Source organism: Chelonia mydas, chromosome 6 (genome assembly GCF_015237465.2).
Source record: "Chelonia mydas isolate rCheMyd1 chromosome 6, rCheMyd1.pri.v2, whole genome shotgun sequence".
NCBI classification, from domain to species: Eukaryota; Metazoa; Chordata; order Testudines; family Cheloniidae; genus Chelonia; species Chelonia mydas.
The window spans coordinates 48166803-48191127 of record NC_051246.2 but is presented as its reverse complement, the minus strand read 5'-3'; the positions used below and the strand labels follow the sequence as shown (position 1 = coordinate 48191127).

General features: G+C 40.7%; 1 protein-coding gene across 9 annotated transcripts in view; it reads left to right on the top strand.

Annotated features, from left to right (window-relative positions):
- ANO5 (anoctamin 5) overlaps positions 1–23531 on the top strand; it is a 92067-nt gene extending 68536 nt beyond the window's left edge. For all 9 annotated transcript variants that reach the window (XM_037899945.2, XM_027830130.3, XM_027830129.3 and 6 more), the window contains 9 exons: positions 2765–2839; positions 3649–3871; positions 6718–6887; positions 10503–10600; positions 10930–11060; positions 12807–13012; positions 15768–15949; positions 18389–18494; positions 19381–23531. In XM_037899945.2, coding sequence (XP_037755873.1) covers positions 2765–2839; positions 3649–3871; positions 6718–6887; positions 10503–10600; positions 10930–11060; positions 12807–13012; positions 15768–15949; positions 18389–18494; positions 19381–19605 — 1416 coding nt within the window. In that variant the 3' untranslated portion in view covers positions 19606–23531. The remainder of the gene's footprint in view (positions 1–2764; positions 2840–3648; positions 3872–6717; positions 6888–10502; positions 10601–10929; positions 11061–12806; positions 13013–15767; positions 15950–18388; positions 18495–19380) is intronic.
- Positions 23532–24325: the final 794 nt, after the last annotated feature.

The following is a 24325-nucleotide window of genomic DNA, read 5'->3' as shown; positions in this document are numbered from 1 at the left end:
AGATGCTTATACAGTTACATATAAGCTATAGTTGCAGAATATCTGGAGCAGTTTTGCTGGTGCCACTGGACTCAGAAAGTATTCCATCGCCCCCAAAAGCTAGGTGGACCCTTGTGCAAAATTGTTTATTTTGTCTTTGTACAGGAGATCAGGAGTTGGCCATCAGTGTATTTTCTTGTCTCAAACATGAAACATAAGACAGAACAAGAAATCAATCCACAGCTCTTTTTTTTTTCTTTGAGCATGTATTGACAGTTGCCATTAAAACCTCAGTTACCTTGTGATCCTTTTCTTTATGACAGAGAGCATTTGTTATCTTTGCAGATTTTCAGAGGCTTTTGTAGCAATCCCTGTCATTGCTCAGCCATAGAAAACTATACAGGTTAGCGACACTGTAGCTTAATTTCCTTTCATTATCTAGTGTGTGATACTGAAAGTGTGAAGGGACATTGGTTTCAAACAGATTAATTTTGCAAACTGAAAAGGTAATATAGATACAGTTCACTGCATTTACAGAGCACTGAGGCTAGCTTTGCATCAATTGTAAAACCAATTTCTCATCACTACTTGCAATGATTCAAGGTCTTTGCCCCTCACTGGATACACTGATGCAGAAATTACCCATTGTGAGAAAGTAATCTTCACCTTGTTTGCTATTTCTGCTGAGTTAGCATCACAATAGTTGATGGTGAAAATACTCAACTAGTTCATAACAGGTCAAATTCTTCTTTCACTGGCTTCAGTATATGTGCAAATGAAGGAGACTTTGGCCCAGAAATTTTAAGGCTTGGTCACTATACAGCATCAGTTCTTAAGTAGGAAACGAACTATGTGTCAAATAGCCTAAAATAGTTCGGAGACAGTCATTCCTAAAACAAAATTGTGTATCCCTTGTCAGAAATACTTGAACTGCATATTATGGGCCTAAATAAATCCTCGAATATTTGTATACATCTCACATTAACTTCAATTGTTTTTATAATTCCGTTAAGGAGGAAGCCTTTTATTGTATATTATCACTGAATATAACTTATGCCAATCAAGCTGCAAGAGTGCTCAGAATTATTCATTGATAAAAGTTTAAGTACATTTTAGACAGTCATGTCTCTCCCCCCTCCGGCTCCTATGCACAGGGGAAGCCAGGGGGCTCCGCACATTGCCCCCGCCCCAAGCGCTGCCCCCGCAGCTCCTATTGGCCTGGAACCATGGCCAATAGGAGCTGCAGGGGCAGCACCTGTGGATGGGGCAGCACGCAGAGCTGCCTGGCCGCACTCCGAGTATGTGCCGGAGGGGGGATGTGCTGCTGCTTCCGGGAGCTGCTTGAGATAAGAGCCTTCCAGAGCCTGCACCCCCTGACTGCCTCCCGCACTCCAACCCCCAGCCCTGATCCCCCTCCTACCCGCCAAACCCCTCGGTCCCAGCCTAGAGCACCCTCCTGCACCCCCAACCCCTCATCCCCAGCCCCACCCCAGAGCCTGCACCCGTAGCTGGAGCACCCACACTCCAACCCCCTGCCCTAGCCCGGAGCCCCTCCTGAACCCTGAACTCTTCATTTCTGGCTCCACCCCAAAGCCCGCACCCCCAGCTGGAGCCCTCATCCCCTCCCGCACCCAAACCCCCAATTTTGTGAGCATTCATGGCCTGCCATACAATTTCCATACCCAGATGTGGCCCTTGGGCCAAAGAGTTTGCCCACCCCTGTCCTAGAGAGTTCCACGCTATGGAGACCATATGATTAGATGACCCTTGTGATCTCTTCTAACTGTATGATTCTATACCAGCGGGATAGCTTTGTACTGTAGATGCAGCCTATACCATGGAATGTTTCTTTCTGTAAGTGTAGAAACACCACCTCCCTGAATGAAATTATCTATGTCAGCGGGAGCTGTCTTCCATCAAGAGACCTGTGTCTACACTGGGGATTTGTTGGCCTAGCGATGTCAGTCAGGGCTGTGGTTTTTTCAGACCCTTAATCAATGTAGCTGTGGTTTTTTCACACCTTTGACCTGTATAACTTTTTCAGTGACCATGCGTAAGTAACATAATTAACAGATTATATGTGCTGTATTAATTTTTCTGCCCTTGGTATTAGCCCTTGTTAATCCATCTGATCTGATATTTTAGGAGTTAGAAATGGTTGCTAAAAAGAGGACTTTACATGAAAATGGGAAACTATTCTTGTGCTATATGGGAATAATCTTTTGGGTAAGATGTAGCTGCATGATAGTGCAGTTAGATTGGCAACTAATAAACTTAACCATTTCTTCAACTGAAAAAAAGGATTTGAAGAAGTGGAGTAAAATGCTTTGTGGCTGTGTGGAACAACTTAGTACATCTAAGTAAACATTTATTGTAAGAAACCTTGACTTGAAAAACACTGAAAACAGTCATGAAATTTTGAAGCCAGAGCTGTATTACAACTGACTTGGAACTAAAGCAGTAATTCTCTCTTGTTCTCAAAATCAAATACTGTTAATTGGAGGAAGCAAACACAATCGTCCTTCAGGCACTGTGACTGATTTTGTTTAATCTATTCTTCCTGGTTATTGGCTTTATTATTGATACTGTTTATTGGCCTCTTCACTTCTGATTTCTTTGCTACCACATGCAAACCATGCCACATACATTCTTCAGAATAAAAGGGGTTAAAATGATTTTCATAGGATGTTTGCTTTCACACAGCTGTTCCAGGCATTGTGTGCTGCTTGGGGTCCAAATATGTATGTGGATTGTGAACTGTGCTGTGCTTGCTTGACTGTTGCAGGAGATGGAGCCTTATTTGCCTCTAACTAGCCAGGCTGTACGGTTCTGCATCTCAGGAACTACAGTGTTGTTCTGGGTGAGCATCTTTTTGAATCATCACTTTAACATGTATTACAATCGCTGATCTTCACTATCACGTTAACTTGTATTACAGTGGTTGTTTTAGATCTCCCAATTAATACTATCCTGCATGTTTCCTGCTGTCATGCAAAGTACGCTTTAATTTATATGGAGAAGATAAAGATCTTGAAGATCTATCAGTAACTAATGATTTGGTGAGTTTTGCTAGGTTAGAGCCAACTTTCACCTGGGCTCACCCCTTAGTTTAACCCAATTATCTTTGAAAAAATCTATTCTAATACAGAAAACTGCATGATTATCATGCTTAAAAATAAAAGGGGAATTTTTTTTGGCTAAGATCAAATGTAGTGTCAGTTTGATAGCTATATAAACAGATAGTGAGTTTGCAGGGAGATGGACTACCCATTACTATTATAATTATTATACATTATTTGTATTACCATGCACATAGGAGCCCTAGTCATGGAGTTATTGTGCTAGATGCTGTACAGACCCAGAACAAATAATTTAACAGGTGTTCTCCATCTCTAAGTTTACAGTCCAATGTCTTCCCACTGTGTATTTTGAATAGAATTATTAAATTTCAGACTTCTATTCTGATAAAATACTTTTGGTGGATTATTTAACTAATATAACAGGGTATTTCATCTGTGTACTTTGCATTTCAGTGCTCCTGAACTCATAGCCAAAAGAACTAAAGAAAAAAAAATCTAAAGCATGACCCTATGAATTTCCATTCTTAAAGTGCATGTGCGCAACTGTGTTGTAGTGTAAATATACTCTACATCTCTCTCCTTTCCTTAGATCTCTCTGATCATAGCTAGTATGATAGCTGTGATAGTGTACCGTCTTGCAGTCTATGCTGCCTTTGCCAGCATCATGGAGAATACACAAACTCTACAACCCATCAGTGGACTACTGACCCCACAGCTGGCAACTTCAGTTACCGCATCATGCCTGAACTTTGTCATGATCATGATACTGAATTTCTTATATGAGAAAATAGCTGTCTGGATCACTGATATGGGTAAGCAACTTGCAAGAGAACAAAATTGCCAGGGAGACATTCCGCTCTATAATAGATTCTACTTTTAGTGACTCCATCTGTTGGGGCCTGATACTGCTTTCCTTGCTCATGCACAATTTCCATTGTGCCCAAGCCCTATAGGTTTGTGGTGAGTCTTTGTCTTGTAACTATGGCTATGCTGGACAAAGTTGAACAATTTCACTCAGTCTACTTGTATCTGAGTAGCTATTGTCATAAGTGGCTCTGTCTTGTTATGTGTGTATCTTTTTTTATAAAGTCTGCATGTGCTGGAATTATCCTGACACCAAGGCAATCATTGTGTTCTGAAGTCTAATTAAAAATTATAATTCTGTATAATATTAAACTCTTCAAAGCAAGATCAAACCATCTTGATTTAGCAGAATTTCCTTTAGAAGTCCTGAATATGAACTACCTGTGATTCTAAAAATGGAGCACTGTTTTCTATGTCAAGTAGGACAATTATACTAGTTAAATAAGCGTGCTCCTTAATTTTATTGGGTACAATTGCCTCACCCAGATTTGTACACCTGGATCTCCCTTATGGAAAAGGACTAGGGTGAGGAAAGCTTCCACAGTACTGGAGCCTGTAGATCCAGCATTCAGACAGGGAAGAGAGTGGAAATAGACAGACTGATGGCAGGAACAGGTGGATTTAGGACTCTATCATCTTTTTCCTCATGACTGTGACCAGGTGGGGGTCCCTGATAGTGCATCTCCAATAGAGCCACGCTGCCCAGGAACTGGAGGATGTTGCTGGAGGCCCATTGCTGACATGGGAGTGTGTATGGTTATTTGCATGATGAGGTGCTTGTAGAAATTTCCTCTCCCAGGGCCCTCTCTGTGTGTTTTTCTTGGGAGGGAACAATCTGGTTTCTTATTATTTTTCAGTCCCTCGAAGTTGCTTTGCATTACACAGAGAATGAGTATGTTGCCAAATGTTCAGTTTTAACAAACTAACTAAAAAAGTACTGTCCACTAACATGTTAGTTTGTGAAACTAATGCTGAAGTATTCAGATAGTCTTAATCCTGGCATCATACTTCTAGATTTAAGGATAGGGAGGGGCTGTCTTAGAGTATGTCAGTAACACTCTGTGGATTGGACTGTGCACTGTGAGAGTTCACTCTCTTTGCTCCTGCCTGTCTTTATGTAGTCGGAGCTTACCTACTCCCTGTTTGTAACGAAATCACAGCGGGAGTTTTGCCATTGGCTTCAGTGTGAGCGGAAGAGGCCCAAGAAAACCACATCTAGAACTGTAGTTCTGTATTGCTTACTTCTCTGGGATAAATTTGATTGTTTGGCTCTTAACTTTTATTCCCCTTTCTGTCCAATAATGGGATAATAGGCACAAATAAACTACTAAGATAATCATTTGCATAGAAGAGAAAATGATTCCTATTTAATTTGTTTTTTCATCTTCAGATTGAATCCTGCTAAATCCCACAAATACATGCATGAAAGCTCAAACAATCATTTTTTTTATGTCTGCACATTAATGTGAAGGATTAATTCCTTGTCTGTGAAATACCATTGACCTCTGTAAATTAGCTCACACTGTTTTGTGGTGATCAGCTAAAATCAGAAAAGATCATCCACTTCTTTGCTTTTGTGTGACTACTGCCCTCTAATGTTGAGAAGAGAATCTGCACTCTGCTGAGACTTGAAGCTTTAGTGGAAGAAAGGAGTATGAAACATTGACTATATCTCTCAAGAATGTGTTTTGCCACCTTCATTCCTGAATTATATGTAACAATTAGGCCAAATTTTGCTCTGAGATGCACAGGTTTAATTACCAGTGGAGTCAAAGTTTGAGAGTAAAATTTGAACCCAAATGCAAAATGTGTCACTTCAGTAGTTCTAAGACAAGAGTTCCCAAATATTTCCCTATTGTGACTCCCCTGTTTTTGACTGTCCAATTACTTGAAAGCCCTTTATGGACTCCAGAAATTATTTGTCAGGCCAAACTCAGTAACATTCGTGAAGGGAAGAGTAAACTAGCCCTTTCCCGAAGCCAGCTTCGTCCAGTGTGTCTACCGCGAGATTTGGCCCACTGCTGGCCAGCCTGAGTTCTTGTGGTTTATTTTTCTCTCTTCTCCTGCTCAGAATGGCTATTTATCGAATGATATTTTACAGTTTATTTTACCACCGGTGGGATTAGTGCTTTCCACTATTGAGAAAAGCAAGCATGATGGAAAACGTGATTATGAGTGGAGCAGAGTCCTCAGTAGCACCCTTGTGATGTTCACACCAGCATGTTACCTCTTTGCTTCAGCTATCTTCCTGACAAATAGGAATCCTTCTTTTGCTCTCACCCACCTTTGGCCTTTCTTTGAAAGGTGCTGAGTACCTACAGCTCCCACTGACTTCACTTAAAGTTATGAGAGCAAAGTACTTTTGAAGATCCGGCCCTATAAAACTGCAGCAAGTGATTCTCTTTCAGGATACAAGAGATCTTCTCCATCTATGCTAGGTTTCTATTTTACTGCCAAAATGGAAACTTTCTCACCCCAGAGGGCACAACCAACAGTTTGGGAAATGCTGCTCTGAGGAATTAAGTGATGAAAGATTCCAAGGTGGAGCTGGTGACAATAGCCGGTATGTGAAAAGGGGGAAATCTGATCTGATTAGCATTTCTAGAATGAGTCCCATGTCCCTCCCTGCTCAGAGCTGTGCTGTGCATAGAGGACATACTGTCTGACAATAGGAATGCTGGCTCCTTACCGTAACGTTGAGATGTTAGAGTACTGAGGGTGACAAACATTTATGAATCTGCATGTTTGAAATGGGCTAACGGGAATCTAAAACTGTTTTATTTTGGTTTCACAGAGATCCCAAGAACTCACCTGGAGTATGAGAACAGACTCACTATGAAAATGTTCCTGTTCCAGTTTGTCAACTACTACTCATCCTGCTTCTATGTGGCTTTCTTCAAAGGGAAATTTGTGGGATACCCTGGCAAATATACATATATGTTTAGTCGCTGGAGAAACGAAGAGGTATGCATTCCTCTGGACTTTAGGAGGAGTATATGTAATAAATACAGTTGGCCAGAGCCTCACCACTGCCTCCATCCCCTTGATACCAGAAGTTTTCTAAATGTAGGAAGGTGCTTGGAATGAATGCTCTGTTGCTGCTCTAATCTGGCACAGGGACCAAACCAGCCCTTGACTGTTCCCAGGATCAGAAAGATGAAAAGATAATAGAAAGCTACCTAGAGCCCCCACCCCTTCTCCTTGGGGACACCAAGTGGAGGTCCGGTATATCTGAGGATCTAGAGCTAGATCCTTAAAGGGAACTTAGGGTCAACATTGCAACACTTAACATTTAGGCACCCTGCCACCCAGTAGAATCCACAGCCCTACATTAGCTGCCGAGGCTCCCTATACAGTGGAAGGGGCGAGTTAAGTAGTTAAGAATGGGATTCAGAGAAGCCAGCAAGCTGAGAGGGGATATGCCTAAACTACACTATAGGAAATGCAGAGGAGAGGGATGTGGCCTAAGCTCTGCTCCTCAAAGGGAGTTAGGTGCTGGAGGAAGATGCTTGTCTCTACTCGGATTCACAGCTGTGAACCCTGTCCTGGAGTTAGGCTCCTAAGCCAGCTCAGCTCTTTCTTGCCAAAAAATGATGGTGATTGTGGCAGCTCCCTTACACCCAGCCATCTTATACCCAGTGATTAGAGCACCTGACCCACTGGACCAGAGAGTGAGAATAACTCTATAGAGTAGCAATTAGTGTATTCTCCTGGAGGACCTGGGCTCCATTCCCTACCCCAATGACTATTGAAGTGTTTTACACAATGTGAAATAGTTTCAGCAGGAGAGATTGAGAGAACCCTCGGCCAGAATAACCCATAGCTCATTGGGCAAGTCACTCACCTGGAAGATGGGAGACCTGGGTTCAAATCCCTGCTGTGAATCAGGCAGAGTGGGGATTTGAAACCAGGTGTCTCATAACCAAGGTGAGTTCTGTAGTCACTGGACTGTTAGTATAGTGGTGACTCTGGCATCATGACCACCTCCAAGGCTGTTGTCACAGTTTGGGGCAACTGCACCTGTACTTCACCTCAGTGGTTCAGCCAAGGAACCCATTCTTGGTCTTTCAGCTTCGCAGCCATTGCCTTTCTTGGAGAGAGATGTGTCTCTCTCTCCCTCCTCACCAGGTATTTCCAGGGTGAACAGTTTCCTGCTTTCACTGTGTTATTCCCAGCGAAAGACAGGCTGCCTAAGCAGATTTCTTTTTCATTCTCTTCTCAGAGACGGTACGCAGTTTAATTGCCACAGTTGTAAGTTACCAAAAAGTTCTTTCTAAGCAAGCACATATTCTTCAGGTAAAAGCACTATAGAGAAAACATATTAAAGACAATAAAATCTACACACATGCTAATAGCTTACCAGAAATCACCCCAAGTACAACCTGGGCTCTGGCAGGAGCAGTCCTTCAACCTGGGGTTTTCCTGTGGTTTCAAGTTCACCATACCCTTTGTTATGAACAAGAACCCTCAAGAGTAAGAGTCTCTCATTTATCCATCATGGCTCTTTGAAGAGATCATGACCACGTAATTAGCCAACGAGTCTCTGCTCAAAGTGCAGTTTCCGAAGGATGGATTTGAGGTGGGTCATTTGCATTCCCCTCACCCCTAAGTATTTCTTAAGAAATCCACTTCACACTTACAGTCCCCAAAAGACCTTTGAAGTTCCTGATACCTTCCAGAGGTTTAATTAATCCTGCCTTCCTCCTAAAGAAGTTCTGTACAATAATACCCAGTTTGCATTTTCAATATAAGGGACCCAAAAGGTATTAAACTTAAATCTGTAAGGTTTGCTCAAGTTATGGCAGGATATTGTCGTATTGTCACAGCTGTATTTTTTGCAGGGCCGGATCTGGTAGGCATGGCCTAAGGCGACCTCTAAGCCTGCCTACCAGATCAGACCCTGCAGGTAAGATAGTTGGGGAAAATGTGTAGTTTCAGGGTTCTGCCAGAGGTTAGACATGAGCTTGGCTCTGAATAGCTTGGCAAAGTCATGATTTGAACAGTATTGCACATGCCCAAAGAAGTTTGTTCACCACTGAGACTTTACAGGTGAAAATTTAAGTACCTAGGGGGTTTAGATATCTACAGGGTTACGTGGCTGCTGAGTGAGGATTTGGAGGATCTAGATTTTGGATTTATGTGCCTAAAGCAGCAGTTAGGTGCCTAAATCCCTTTCTGGGTCTGGATGTATTTAGCACGTATTTGACCCTTGCTATTTGCCAAGAAGATTAGTCTTTAAAATGTCTGCTCTTTATGAGTGCCACCATGAGAATTTACTGTCCCTAAACAGCATGAGGACCTTGGGCTTCCTTTCCCCATGAACAAGATTATTTTTTATAAATCATTGATGGGCACCTTACTTATCTCAGTGATGTACTGGTTCTGTTTAGTGGGGCCTCTGGCTCTGTGAGTACTGTATGCGGGTGAAGACGGTGCTCCTCTGGGCAGATTAAAGCCATTGTAAATGAAAGTGCTCACTGACATTAAGGTATCTCCACCAGCGTTTTGAACACTGAGGTTAGCATCAAAGAAGACTGGCCTTCTGCTGAATGCAAAACACTTCTAAAAGTTCTGGCTTTGGATATTCATGCGTGACTCCCAGTGAAGCCATGTGTAAACCTCTGAAGGCAATATTGGGTGTTAAATGTTGCCTGGAGGGCAAGAAGGAGGAAAATAGCTTAAAGCAAACAAAGGGCAGCTATCTTAGCAAAGTTAGGGACTGAAGTCTTCTAGATGTTTTCAGGGCTAGTAAATTCTCTTGGTGGACCTGATAGGGAGCAGAAATTTTAAAAAACTGCAAACAGCGAGGGCCAAATCCTGAGAAGTGCTAAATACATCCAGCTCTCTATGAAGTGAATAGGAGATGCAGTAGTTCAATAGTTGGGATTTGGCCTCTGGTATTTCGAGATAAATGGTGCCATGTTGGCATCTCACTGGACTCAATGGGAAAGGCAGGAACTGTTACTGGAGGAAGTTGGAAGACTGCTTATGCCCCATTCACATGCACCCATATAGGGTATGTCTGCACTCAGCTGGGAGCGTAGACTAGGTCTGTTCAAGCTAGCACACTCAAAATAATAGTGTGGACATTGCTGTATGGGCAGTGCCTCAGGCTAGCTACCCAATCTAAGGCCCCCCTGGGTTCAATCTCAGGGGGCCAGCCCAAGCCAGTGTCCATGCCTCTACATTCATACTGCTATTTTTAGTGTGCTAGCTTGAGGAGAGCTAGTGCGAGTCCGTCTCCCTGAGCTGTGAGGCACACTCCCAACTGCAGTGTAGATATACCCATAGAGGCCAGTCTAAGCCCTGTTGAGTAACTGTCTTTCAAATGGTCTGTATATTTCAATTTTGAAATATTTAACCTAGCACATTTCCTTTTTGGATAAAAATACAACACAGTTTAGCCTTTTGTAACAGTCTCCCCGAAGGTGAATTTTCAGCTGGGAGTTGAAGTGCAAATTACTTCTTTCCCTGAGCACTTTAAGAACTCTTTCTTACATTACATTGTATTTTATTAAGGTGATGGCCAATTTAGTAACTTGCATTATTGCTTTCTCCACAACTTTTTTTTTTGGTCAGTGTGATCCTGCAGGCTGCCTGATTGAATTGACGACACAGCTCACCATAATTATGGCCGGCAAGCAAATTTGGGGAAATATACAAGAGGCCATTGTACCGTAAGTGATGCCTTACATTGAGCCACTGAGTTTGTAGATGGCTGAAATTAAGGGTGATGAGTAGCATCATTTCACTGGCCAAACTGAGAGAAATGCTGTAGGTAAATGAACTGCAAAAGTGCTGAAAAGTAAATCAAATTTTTAGAGTTCTTTTTGGCTTCTTTTCTGTAGAAGATGTTTGTAAAGACTGTACAGTATGGGAGTGAGGAGTTGGTTTCCTTTGGGGGAAAGAGGTGCTTATGAATCAATTTATAGTGCATAATATATTCTCTAATCATGACTCTATCTTCCCCCCTCCCTTATTGTTCCCATTTCCCCTCCCCACACAGCTGGATTTGGAATTGGTGGGGACGCAGGAAAGCCAGATGTAATCCAGAGAATTTATATAGTCGCTGGGAGCAGGATCATGATCTGCAGAGCTTTGGAGCCTTGGGGCTATTCTATGAATATCTAGAAATGGGTGAGCTGAAAACACAACTTTGAAATGAAGATAAGAAGCTTTGTTATTAGGTTATAAGAGCAGAGCTTTCCAGTTAAAAGTTGGCATGTTCTCTGATAAGTATTGTAAACAGCATAAAATTCACTGATAGACGGAGTTAAATAGGTCAGCCCAATAAATGAAGCTGCCTTTATATTATTATAATGCATTGAGCAAAGTTCTTGTTCATAGTATTATATATCCAAGAACTATTTCTCTCTCAGTTGGATGGTGGATCTGTTATCCACACTGCAGCTCTCTAGTGCATATTCTGCCATTCTTCCTAGGCATAACTTCCACTGATGTCAGTGGAAACTCTGACCATGGGTGAGTGCCAAGTATGCTGTCAGGATCTGCACTGCAGATATGAGACCCACAATGTGGATCAGAGAATCCACTGTGTTTTGGGTCTGCACTGATTTGTCCTCTGATACTACCCAACTGACCAGCAGAGGGAGCATGAGCTAACCAACTGGCACTATTTCTAAAATGATGCCGACATGACAGATGAAACAGTTTGCAAACAGCTAACTAAAAAACCAGAAATTAAGCCCATGAACAATCCAGAAACACTGAAAAAAAAACCAGTGTTTGTCAAATAGAAAGGGCAAAATTTGTTGAAGTTTGCCTGGTGGTGTCCCTCTTAGTGCTACTCCTAAGCTGTGCATATAAATCTGTAAATCTTGTTTGGAACTATCTAGCCACATTCGTGTCATGTAGCCATTTCACCTTGGCCTGTGATCTTGTCAAATCTCACATGCCAACCATGGTCCGGCCTGATCACTACTTGGATGGGAGACCCGCAAGGTAAAAAATAGCTGCTGTCGGTAGTGAAGATGCAGTAGATGTCTTTCCTTCTGCTGAATCATAATTAAACCATTCCCTCAGCATGATTCAGTGACCACTTGGTTGTTGGGGATTATGTTTTTTGGCTGTGATGGAAAATTGAAGTCCTGACCACAGGTGGTCATGAGATCTCTAATAGCAGTTTTGGAACAGTATTTAACGCCAATGTCTTGGTGAAATGTTATGTTGTTTTACATTCTCCTGGAGCTTTAAGTAGATACAATATTCCTTTTCACTTTCTGTGCCTAAACTATTGTGGAGTAGTGTTGGCACAACTGAAAAGGCTGCTACATACCATACCAGAGGAGGTTTGATTTTGGTGATAGCTAAAGTGATTATTGACAGTTCATTACATATGTGTTTAGTGCCACTGGTAAATCTTAATATGAATTAAAAAATTACAAACTATATACATAAATAAACCCATGAACAATAGGGTCACAAGGGGAGAAGCTCAGAATATTTGTTTCTTGTTTGGGAATGAATTAAAATTAATTAAAAACTAAAAGAGGTTGGTCTATAAAATAATTGTATAAATTGGAGGGCTTGAGAGCCAGCATGTAAAGTCTTGCATCAGTCAAAGGCTGGTCAGTCAGACTTTACTGCTTTGTGTATTCAATCTCTTCTCCAAACTGCTGAGTCTTTCAGTTATAACACACACGCATGCTTTTCTTTCTTGAAAGTACTTGGATACTATACTTTTATTAGCACATTGTTGCAATTTAGAAAATTGGTGATATGAATACATTCCACTAGAGTTGTTTTTCACTTGGTAAGGTTATCTTGAATGCTCTGGAATTTCAATAGCATGAATTGTGAACTTAAAGATAATTTCCCTAGAGTTCAAAACAACTGTTGTTCATTTCCCTTCCTCCCATGCAGTCATTCAGTTTGGATTTATTACTCTGTTTGTGGCCTCTTTTCCACTGGCTCCCCTTCTTGCGCTGATGAATAATATCTTGGAGATTCGAGTAGATTCCTGGAAGCTTACCACTCAGTTCAGGAGGCCTGTTGCTGCCAAAGCCCACAGTATAGGAGTTTGGCAAGAAATTCTAAATGGAATGGCCATCTTGTCTGTTGTCACTAACGTAAGTAAACTAACTGTGCTAAGTCCATTTTCTTATAATTCTTTATATTTCCAGGATTTGTAGGTTTTATAATCAGCTTCTACTGTTTTTCATTCTGTATAGAACCAATTCATTATGTGTATAACACCACCATTTGAGTTGCAGTGCAGTGCAGTGATCATAGAATCATAGAAGATTAGGGTTGGAAGAGACCTCAGGAGATCATCTAGTCCAACCCCAGCTAAATCATCCCAGCTAGGGCTTTGTCAAGCCAGGCCTTAAAAACCTCTAAAGATGGAGATTCCACCATCTCCCTAGGTAACCCATTCCAGTGCTTCACCACCCTCCTAGTGAAATAGTGTTTCTCAATATCTAACCTAAACCTCCCCCACTGCAACTTGAGACCATTGCTCCTTGTTCTGTCATATGCCACCATCTGAGAACAGCCGAGCTCCATCCTCTTTGGAACCTCCCTTCAGGTAGTTGAAGGCTGCTATCAAATCCCCCCTCACTCTTCTGCAGACTAAACAATACCAGTTCCCTCAGCCTCTCCTCATAAGTCATGTGCACCAGTCCCCTAATCATTTTCATTTCCCTTCACTGGACTCTCTCCAATTTGTCCACATCCTTTCTTTAGTGGGGGGGGGGGGGGCGAAACTGGATGCAATACTCCAGATGTGGCCTCACCAGTGCCAAATAGAGGGGAATAATCACTTCCCTCAATCTGCTGGCAACGCTCCTACTAATGCAGCTGAATATGCTGTTTGCCTTCTTGGCAACAAGGGCACACTGTTGACTCTCATCCAGCTTCTCGTCCACTGTAATCCCCAGGTCCTTTTCTGCCGAACTGCTGCTTAGCCAGTCAGTCCCCAGCCTGCAGCCGTGCATGGGATTCTTCCGTCCTAAGTGCAAGATTCTGCACTTGTCCTTGTTGAACCTCATCAGGTTTCTTTTGGCCCAATCCTCCAATTTGTCTAAGTCACTCTAGACAGTATCCCTACCTCCATCATATCTACCTCTTCCCCCAAATTAGTGTCATCTGCAAACTTGCTGAGGGTGCAATTCATCCCATCATCCAGATCATTAATGAAGATGTTGAACAAAACCAGCCCCAGGACCGACCCCTTGGGCACTCCGCTTGATACTGGCTGCCAACTAGACATTGAGCCATTGATCATTACCCATTGAGCCTGACGATCCAGCTAGCCTTCTATCCACCTTATAGTCCATTCATCCAATCCGTACGTCTTTAATTGCTGGCAAGAATACTGTGGGAGACCGTATCAAAGCTTTGCTAAAGTCAAGGAATAACAGGTCCACTGCTTTCCCCTCATCCACAGAGCCAGTTATCTCATCATTGAACGCAATCAGATTGGTCAGGCATTACTGCCCAGGTGAATCCATGTTGACTGTTTCTGATCACCTTCCTCTCCTCCAAGTGTTTCAAAATGGATTCCTTGAGGATCTGCTCCATGATTTTTCTAGGGACTGACGTGAGGCTGACCAGTCTGTAGTTCCCCGGATTCTCCTTCTTCCCTTTTTTAAAGATGGGCACTACATTAGCCTTTTTCCAGTCGTCCGGAACTTCCCCCGATTGCCATGAGATTTCAAAGATAATGGCCAATGGCTCTGCAATCACATCAGTCAGCACTCTCAGTTACCTTGCATATGGCCCCATTGAGTTGTGCTCGTCCAGCTTTTCTAAATAGTCTTTAACATGTTCTTTCACCACTGAAGGCTGGTCACCTCCTCCCCATACTGCGCTGCCCAGTGCAGCAGTCTGGGAGCTGACCGTGTCTGCGAAGACCGAGGCAAAAAAAAGCATTGAGTACTTCAGTTTTTTCCACATCATCTGTCACTAGGTTGCTCCCCCTTCAGTATGGGTCCCGCGCTTTCCCTGACGACCTCCTTGTTGCTAACATACCTGTAGAAACCCTTCTTGTTACCCTTCACATCCCTTGCTAACTGCAACTCCAGTTGTACTTTGGCCTTCCTGATTACACCCCTGCATGCTCAAGCAATATTCTTATACTTCTCCTAGTCATCTGTCCAAGTTTCCACTTCTTGTAAGCTTCCTTTTTGTGTTTAAGCTCACCGAAGATTTCTCTGTTAAGCCAAGCTGGTAGCCTGCCATATTTGCTATTCCTTCTGCACATCAGGATGGTTTGTTCCTGCACCCTCAATAAGGCTTCTTTAAAATACAGCCAGCTCTCCTGGACTTCTTTTCCCGCTTATATTAGCCCACCAGGGGATCCTGCCCATCAGTTCCCTGAGGGAGTCAAAGTCTGCTTTTCTGAAGTCCAGGGTCCGTATTCTGCTGCTCTCCTTTCTTCCTTTTGATGACAAGCAGCTCTCCATTTCCATTTAACTGGAACCAGGTGGTTTGTTCGCTTGACTTTCCCAGTGTCTGGCCAGATTGAGGCATGCATGGGAGTTAGTTCACTGAAGCTCAGTTCAGATATGTCATTGGCAGTACCAATTGGTGAAGGGAAACCACAGGAGATGCCCAAGATAATTTCATTCCTTCCATTGAATGATTAATAAGATTCATAATCTATGGGTTCAGTTAGATCCTCAGCTGCTTCTGGATGTCCAGAGAGCAGCAGTGGCTAAAGATACTTTTTATAAACTGAAGACCAATAAAGTGCTGCATCTAGTGTTCCAGCTTCACATGGGACCGTCAAACAGAATCAGATATTTCATTTCAAAGGAAAATATTAAGCGAGACACTGAGTCACTTATGCAGCATGATCTCAAGTTCTGTTTCTTTTTTCAGGCCTTTATTGTAGCCTTCACATCTGATATGATCCCTCGTTTAGTTTACTACTATGCCTATTTTACAAATGAAGATTCGCCCATGTCTGGATATATTAACAACAGTCTATCCGTGTTCCAAGTCTCAGATTTTCTAGAGGGAAAGGAGCCTAAAAATAATTCAGAGAACTTTCTCACATGCAGGTTTGTGGTGATTTTAAAAAAAAAATTGTCTCTGTGTTTTACATGCAGTTTTCCAAGTAGATAGTTGAGACTTAAATTAATCAGAAAATAGATAGGCCTAATTCTTCAATGTCAGAACTAGTGCAGAATCTAGCTTCCTTTAGAAAATGATTTAGATAATCCCACTAACCACCAAAAATCACTTTTTTTTTTCATTTGAGTCAAAGGGAGTCCAAGTTGGTGTAACTAATAAATGCAAAGGCATGAAAAAGGGCACAGAAAGCAACCAACAGGAGAGACTAAGAATGTATGATTTAAAGCCAGCCCACATTGGTAATTGCTGGAAATAGGTCTGAAGGTATTGAACTGAATCTAGGGAACCCAGATACTCACCGCTCATTATCACCTCTGAATTTGGCTCAGTTTCTAAAACTGATTTTGGTCTATATAAGGGGTGATCAAACTGGCTTGCAAACCACATGCGGCTCTTTTACTGTTAAAGTGAGGCTCACGGAGCTCCTCTCACTCCCCCCAATTCTCTACCTACCAGACTGGTCGTGGGGGGGAGCTCAGGACCTCTGCCTTGCTGCGGGGTGTGGGGTAGGGACTTCTGCCCAGCAGAGAGGTGGGCCTCTGGGCTTCAGCCCTGAGGGGCGCACTTGCCGAGGCTTGGGGCTTCAGCAGGAGTGGGGCTGAAGCCCCAGCCCCCCGGCAGGCAGGTCCCAGCTCTCAAACTAATGAAGATTATCGTATGCGGTTTGGAGGGCCAGTAAGTTTGGCCACCCCTGGTCTATGTATTGGTCACAAGCAGTTTGATGCAAGTATTCAAAATCCAAGCTCAGCAAGTGAGTTTTGATTGAACACACAGCGCATATGGTGTGGTTCTGTTGCCTGATTGGAATCCTCTTAGAATCAGGTTTAGAATGAAGGCCAGGGTTTTTTTGCTGGATTTCACCAGTTGTGAAGGGAGGCATTCAGTTTCACGGGTAAAGAAACCAGACATTCTTCAGAGCTTTTCTCTGGGTGTTGAGACCACGTTCTGTCACATGTGGTGGTGTTCCGGTGTCGTTACTTTTGTCTCAGGATGGCCTAGTCTAATTGTGTTGATTTTGTCTTTGAAGTAAGATGAGATTTCTTTGCAATGGACAGGGCTTGTGTCTAGTTGTGTATAGACAATTAGCCAGTTCACTGCACCGAAAGGTTCTTCTGCATATGACTTGGCTATTGCAATTCTCTGTGAGAAGCTTCTTGAAGCTTCTTTTGTATCTGTACATATGTTTGTAGGTAGCCTGGAGCTGTTCTCTGACTTTTGCTGTGCAGCTTTTGCATACCCAGACCTCCAGCCTTTTTGACTTCTTGCTTAATTTTGTGCAATTCATGAAAGAACCTGGGTGACCTGTGTATGTGGTGTGGAGGTTGGGGTCACTTTGTGGCTAGCTCTTTGATGGTTTAGGTCAGCAGCTGATTATAGAGTTCTTCTCTAACCATAGAGTTTGAGACTGAAGGATCCTGCCTCAGTTTGCATGGGCTTTGGACCAATTGTTCATTATTACAATATGCAAGAAGTTCCGTGCACAGTTCCTGCTATGGAAAATGGATGTTGTGTTTACCCAGCCATAGTGAAAAAATACCCAAAGAATAAGGCCCTGGCATACCACAAGTTTCTCAAGAGCAATGTTGTGCTTCATACTATCATGATGGAGCCCTGCATTTTCAAAATGATTCTAATGTTGTCGTCTTCTGCCTGGCTTTGCCAAGGTATTTGACATTTTATACAGAAGGGTCAATATCTGCATAAACATATTGGAACATATTCTTAGCTGGTGTACATTAGCATAGACGTATTTTACCAATGGCAGAGGAATTTATGTCCATAAGGTTTCAGTGTATTGGTGAAAAAGCGCGAATTTGTCCATAGTGAAGGAATTGTGGATTGGAGAAGGAACTTCAGAGACATCCATAACAAAAGGGAAACATATGATTGGATACAAAACAAATCCACTTCAGATAGATCATGCCTCAGAGTAAAGCTCCAGTAGTCTGTCTTTATCCTGCCATAGATATTAATGCTGAACACACACGTGCCTACTCACCCATTGAGCCCTTGATTTGTCCAATAAATCTGTCCATTCTGATACCATTCAATCAGCTTCCATTGTGCTATTCAGCAATGTCCATTATTTGGTCACCACCCGAATACAGTAGTAATCCACATATAAATTTCACTTCTCACACATCCTCAGCCATCCTATGTTGTTGTGAATAAGGGTGCCTGAGCAAACTGGCAATAGAAACAAGTTATAAGGGCTAACCTGTTCCTGCCAAAGAGAACAGAACATTTAGAACAAGATCAAAAGGTTCCTTAAATGACAGCTGTATTGCATGTAAATGTCACTGAGCTTGTAGTCTGTCTCATATTAAATATGACATTTCACCTTTACATTTATTTATATCTAACAGGTACAGAGACTACCGATATCCACCAGGCCATGAGAAGAAATATTTACACACTATGCAGTTTTGGCACATTCTTGCTGCAAAATTGGCCTTTATCATTATAATGGAGGTATGTGCCAATCAGTCTTCTGAAATCAATACATCATACATTCTGTATATAGTTACTATTTTTTTATGAAAGTCAAACAATTGCTGCTAATATCCTGTATTCACTTGCATAAGCGACACAAAGAAAATATCAGCTGTACAAAATAACCCTTAAGACCAAACCCTTAATTTTCATTCAGTCAAGACTCCCTTTGTAATCAAGAGATTTGGTCCAAAGAAAAGAGCAGAGTTAAATCCTTTTATGCAAATAAGAAAATAACTAAACCACTAGGCCTCCCATATGTATAACTCCCATTGGTTTAGTTGGGAGTGCTGCTTGTGAGAGGACTGCAGTACTGCCTTCTAAAAGGGTTTTAAGATGATGAGCAGCAGCTAAAATTGCTCAAGTCAATCATTTTGAGTAGAAAGCCAGCCTTTTGCAGGCTGTCAAAAGAGTAGGGGATTGTTGATGAGCTGTATCCATGGCATGTCCCACTGCGATCCTGTCGGTTCTCACAAGTTGAGCTGGGTCAATATGTGGATGGGATATCTACAAGGAATCACCTAGATGCAGCAGAATGGTGCTGGCAATTCAGAAGGTATCACTCTTCCTCCTGAACCTGTTATGAAGCACTTTGGGATCAAAGTTGGTGTTTAAGTGTAAGCGTGTTTTATAATCTTTTTATTTGTACATAAAATCCAAAAATAGCAGCATGTTTTTGTAACATGATGTGTATCGTTCCAGGACAGTCATATTACAGTATGCTCAGTTTTAAGGGAAAAGAGAAAAAAAGTAATAATACCTAGCTCTTATATAGTGCTTTTTTAGCTGGAGATCTAATTATTCCTGTATTCTATAGTACATCATCATCACTTTCCCTTGCCTCTTTTTTTTTTTTTTTTGGCAGCATATTGTGTTCATTGTCAAATTCTTTGTGGCCTGGATGATTCCAGACGTTCCAGCAGAGGTAAAAGCCAGAATAAAACGTGAAAAGTTCTTAACACAAAAAATCCTGCATGAATATGAACTCAATAAGCTGAAGCAGAAACTGTGTGAATGCAAGACATATGAAAATATGGAAAAGGAAGTAATTGCCACAGAAGGAAAAGTAGAGTTATCCCAGGCAATGTAGCTGGAGGAGCTATCTGATAGATTTTAGTCTCTGAAACTCTGATCCTTATTTATCTGTGATCTGCTCAGTATGCAGTTTGTTGAAAGCCATATGATAGTTTTAACCCTTTGCTTTCAGTCCAAAGATTTTAAACATTTGTTTTTCTAAAAGACACCTGTCATTGAGTATTGTAGGCTTGGTAAATGCTATTTCTCAATTTCCCTGTTTTGTAGCTGTTTTGTAGCTACCCTTTGGACTGGACAATGGATAAATCTCATGGGTCTAAAAATCAAAATATTATTTGGAAATCCTGTGACACTGGTTCCCAGCGTAGGGGTTGTGATTCTCCTCAAAAGGTTGTGATCAGGTGTATGATGGTCATGACTACTCTGAGCTTCCCATACTTTTGAATGGGAGAATGAGGGACGGTGCCAACTAGCTCCCAGCTAGATGGCAAGGTATATACTGGACAGCTCCTGCTATGGAAAAGACTGAGAGTGAGTGTCTATAACATCACAACTTAATTAGCTAACATTGGAGGCAGAATGATCTTTTTTTGTATCCACTGCATATCATATATAATATTTGTTCACAGGCTTGCAACTTTTATGCATTTTTTGAGGAACGTGTGTGTTAAAGATATATTGACTTAAATCTACTTCGGATTTTTTAAGGCACAGAATTGAGAGGCTAGTGAAGAAGAAGAATAGTTTAATTTATTTTCAATTTTTTACTCCTAACAATCCTCATCTGCTAAAGAGTTTCCTCACAATAAAGTTTAAACATTGAAAGTTTGTGGAATAATCTGCTAGTTACAGTACTTTTGCCAGGGTTTGATAGTTTAGTTTAGACTACATCATTTAAGGAAACTTAGCTGTTTTATTTCTTAACTCTAAAAGACATCATTTGAAAAACTTTACTAAGTTAGTAGGGGCCTGTCCCATCATATGATTTCTGATTGTGCACATGTTATCTCTGAGAATGACAACTAAGAGATAAAATGGTTTGAACTGTCTAGTCAGAAATTCTTCAGGAATTAACCACAGGGCTGTGAATTTTGAACAGACCCCAGTGTGGGGAAGCTGGACTGTAATACAGATTGATCTGTATATGTCATTGTGTTTGTATGTGAATGTGATTTTAAAGCGATAAAGTTAAGTAGTCTTAGTATTTTAAAAATGCCAAGCAATGTACATTTATGTAGCCATTGTCCTTATAGTAGGAACCCTTGAATTTTTTTGTTTTTAATCTTGCCAAAAAGAAACCTTTTTTATTTTGCCATGGGGCTGTTCTGCAAAGGTATGACATATATTCATTGTCAGCTATTTTGCAAGTTAGCTACAAGCTGTTTATGAGCAGTGCCCTGGCTATATAATTTTAATTACAAATATTTTACTGATTTTACTGTATTTTAAAGACATATCAACCTTACGATGCTTAGTGCCTTGTTTATATGCGTTTGACACAAGATATGAAAATGCTAGCTGTATAATTAAATGATATAGCATATCTTAAAAGTGAGCCTGCAGGCATCATGAAACTTTGAACCTCCATACGGCAGTGCATAGTGTTGGCTTAGCAATGGCTGCATATGCAAACTTCAGTTTGTCAGTGCTATGCAAAAGAGTGGAAAGCACTGTGAAGTGGACTGCGAGCTGAAGAAGCAATGGACTTGCTGTATTCTCCCAAAATGAAGTATGCTAGATAGTCATATTTGGAATTTTAGTATATCTGCGCTTTGAAAGTTATAGTTAAATGTACCAGACCAAAACCCCCATCATCTATTTTGCCTTTCAGCTAAAGAACTCGTTATTTACTAAATCCACAAGTTTTCGGTTCCACTTTTGGTTTTAGCAAAGCAAACTTGTAAATCAGAAAAAGAATATAATAAATATCTGGCTAATTAGCTGATATTTAAAGTTTTAGAGTTTTAAATTTGTGTCTTGGGCAGAACTAACATTACTGGTAGAATTTCTAATGGTAAAATGTTTACCTCTAATGAACATCACATGATTCTCCTACCAGCCAGGAAGGTTAAGCAGATGTACATCTCTTTCCATTGTAAATTCTGCAAGGTGTGCTTTAAGAGCAGAGTGGCAACTGACCAAATTTGATGACTGAATACTCACTGGGCTTTCTCAGCCAGGCTTCCCAGAATCTTTCTTGACTTGAGAGTCCCCAGGGCTACTTCGTTAAATCTGTAACATTGGTGATTAGTATATGTAATGAGCTGAGATTGCTCTGTAACGTTCATGTAACTTTAAAAATTCTGATTCATTGTAGAAGTGCATGTATAGTTAAGATAGGTCTGCTGCTTAAGAACGTATGTTATATATGAAGTGCAATAAGCCAAAGATTCATTACAATCACTGTAATTCTGTATACTCTACCAAACCATAGTAAACGATACAAGCACTTTGCTGCTTTTTACAGATATTTTACAAATACTGTAAATTAAATGGAGAACTTGCATTATTTGTATTATTTTCATGTTTAAATTATTTTTATAATTTTGTTACTGTTAGCAACTGGCAAAGCATGTGTAAAGTAGTAAAGTGAAAAGATACAACATGGCAATGTAACCTCTGAACAAGATGCGCAAAAGGTCTGCTTTCAAGTTAAAAACCAGTAAACTCAGTATCAGATGTTGTATTCATGCAGATTTAAGAGAATGTCAATTACTCCAAGTCTTTGTAGTTTAAAAAGAAAGTCTTAGTTTGCCACACTTGAAAAGTTTCCAGCAGTGTAATTGTGTTGGCAATGGGCAATGCGTCTTAAAAAGCAAGAAGGAGAGAAACAAATAACTTAAAGATAAGGATGCAGCAGTGATGTGCAGAAGCACCAGGTAGTAAAACAACAAAGTTGATTTAACACGTGGCCCCATTTCTTACTCCTAGTTCATTTTCTGAGAGAACTTACTATGTAATCTTATACTCTAGGAACATTGGGTTGTTTTCTTCACATACTGTAGTATATATTAAAAAGTGAAAAACTCTGGGATCAGCTTTAAACATACACATATTTTACACTTTAAAGCATCACTTTTTGGCATGCACAAAAAACTATTTAAAAGACAGTAAATTGTCATGAAATTAACAGCGAAATTTACATAAGAAGAGATTGGTCTAAGCTGTCTCAGAATTTAACTATTTACCTTTTCTTTGTTAGTGGCTAAGCACTGTTTCAACAAACTTTTATTAGCATAACTAGGGTTATAACCTTTCACAGATTATATTTTTTTTCCTGAAGTGTGTTGCAAAGTGGCAGAAATAAAAGCCATACTGGGAATCTGAAAGTATTAAATATTCTGTGCTGGGTTTTTGTATATTTGAATACATTTGATGTTGAAAATTAATACTGAACGTACAAAATATATACTATGACTTTACATATGTCTCTAAAAGTGTCCTTTAACTGCAATGAAACGAGTTTGGTGTTGTAGCTACTGTAACTTTTAGGCAACCGTGGATTACTTCAATAGAATTAGTAAATGAGGAAAATTATTAGCTTTTAAGTATAAAGATCAGGGAATTTTTTTCCGCAATATATTGGTTATATTTGTGCTATAGAAAGATTTAATATGCTACGACATAAGCAAATGACCATGAAATAAGCATGCAACCACAAAACACTATACTGTTTTTCTAGCAAATTTTATTACTGTGGTTTATCTTTTTTATGTAAATTGTTTAATAATGTTGCCAGTTTCAGACTGCAGGAGAAAGTGGCAGGGAAGGATAGATTTTCTTACTGAGCTGTTTGCCTCTTTTGCTTCCAACTGATATTGTCATGTAAATGGACTGGTATTTTTGACTGTTAAGTATCGTACTGATGTATATGATTCACTAATCCTGGGATAATTTTTTAAACATTGCATTAAACTAACCTATGTGTACAATACTGAGATTTAAAATGTGTTGGTGAATAAAGCAATGTTTATTTTTTAACTCTACTGTCAATTTTTTTTTTTAAATATTGCTTGTTTTGTTAAATTCGGCATGTGTCTGGAGTTAAAGGGCTGAGTCTGTGTTCACAGTGCCTCAAAAAAGGTGATATTTGTATTATAGATGATTAATCTTTGATCATCGATTTCACATGACAGTGTATTTAGATTCGACAAAAATACATACCACTGATTAATTCCTTTTAAATACTAAATGCTATAATAGAGAAAGAGTATAGTGGACCTATATCTTGTTTGAAAGAACTAATACAAAATCACAAGATAGAATGATTTATGTAGCTTCATCGTGATTCATAAGAAACCAATTGTAAGGGCCAATTTTTTCTTGTATTGTATGCACTTCCCCTTGACCGATAGGCACGTGTACATCATATCTGAGAGGAGTATATCCCTGAATAATTTATTTGCTAATTCCGAGAACCATGACGACATGAAAAAGTTCACCACGTCCTCCACATCCCAATAACTTTGCTCCTGGTGCACACAGGACTGTACACAAACAGGCTGTCATCTCAGACAGGCTACCTTTTCCTGCACTATTTGAAGCAGTCTCTTTTCTCCTCCTGAACCCAATAACTCAGATGGCAATTTCCTCACATGCTTTCAGCTCCCAGAGTCTGTCCTTCACTAGATACCACTAGTAGAACCAGTGGACCACACATTTGGAATTCACGTTTTTAGAAGTATTTTTGTTAAGATATTGGATCAACTTGTGGTCTCAGTTACAGTTGTGCATCTCCCATTGCTTCTGCAAGAGGCACCAGGATTGACCAATAG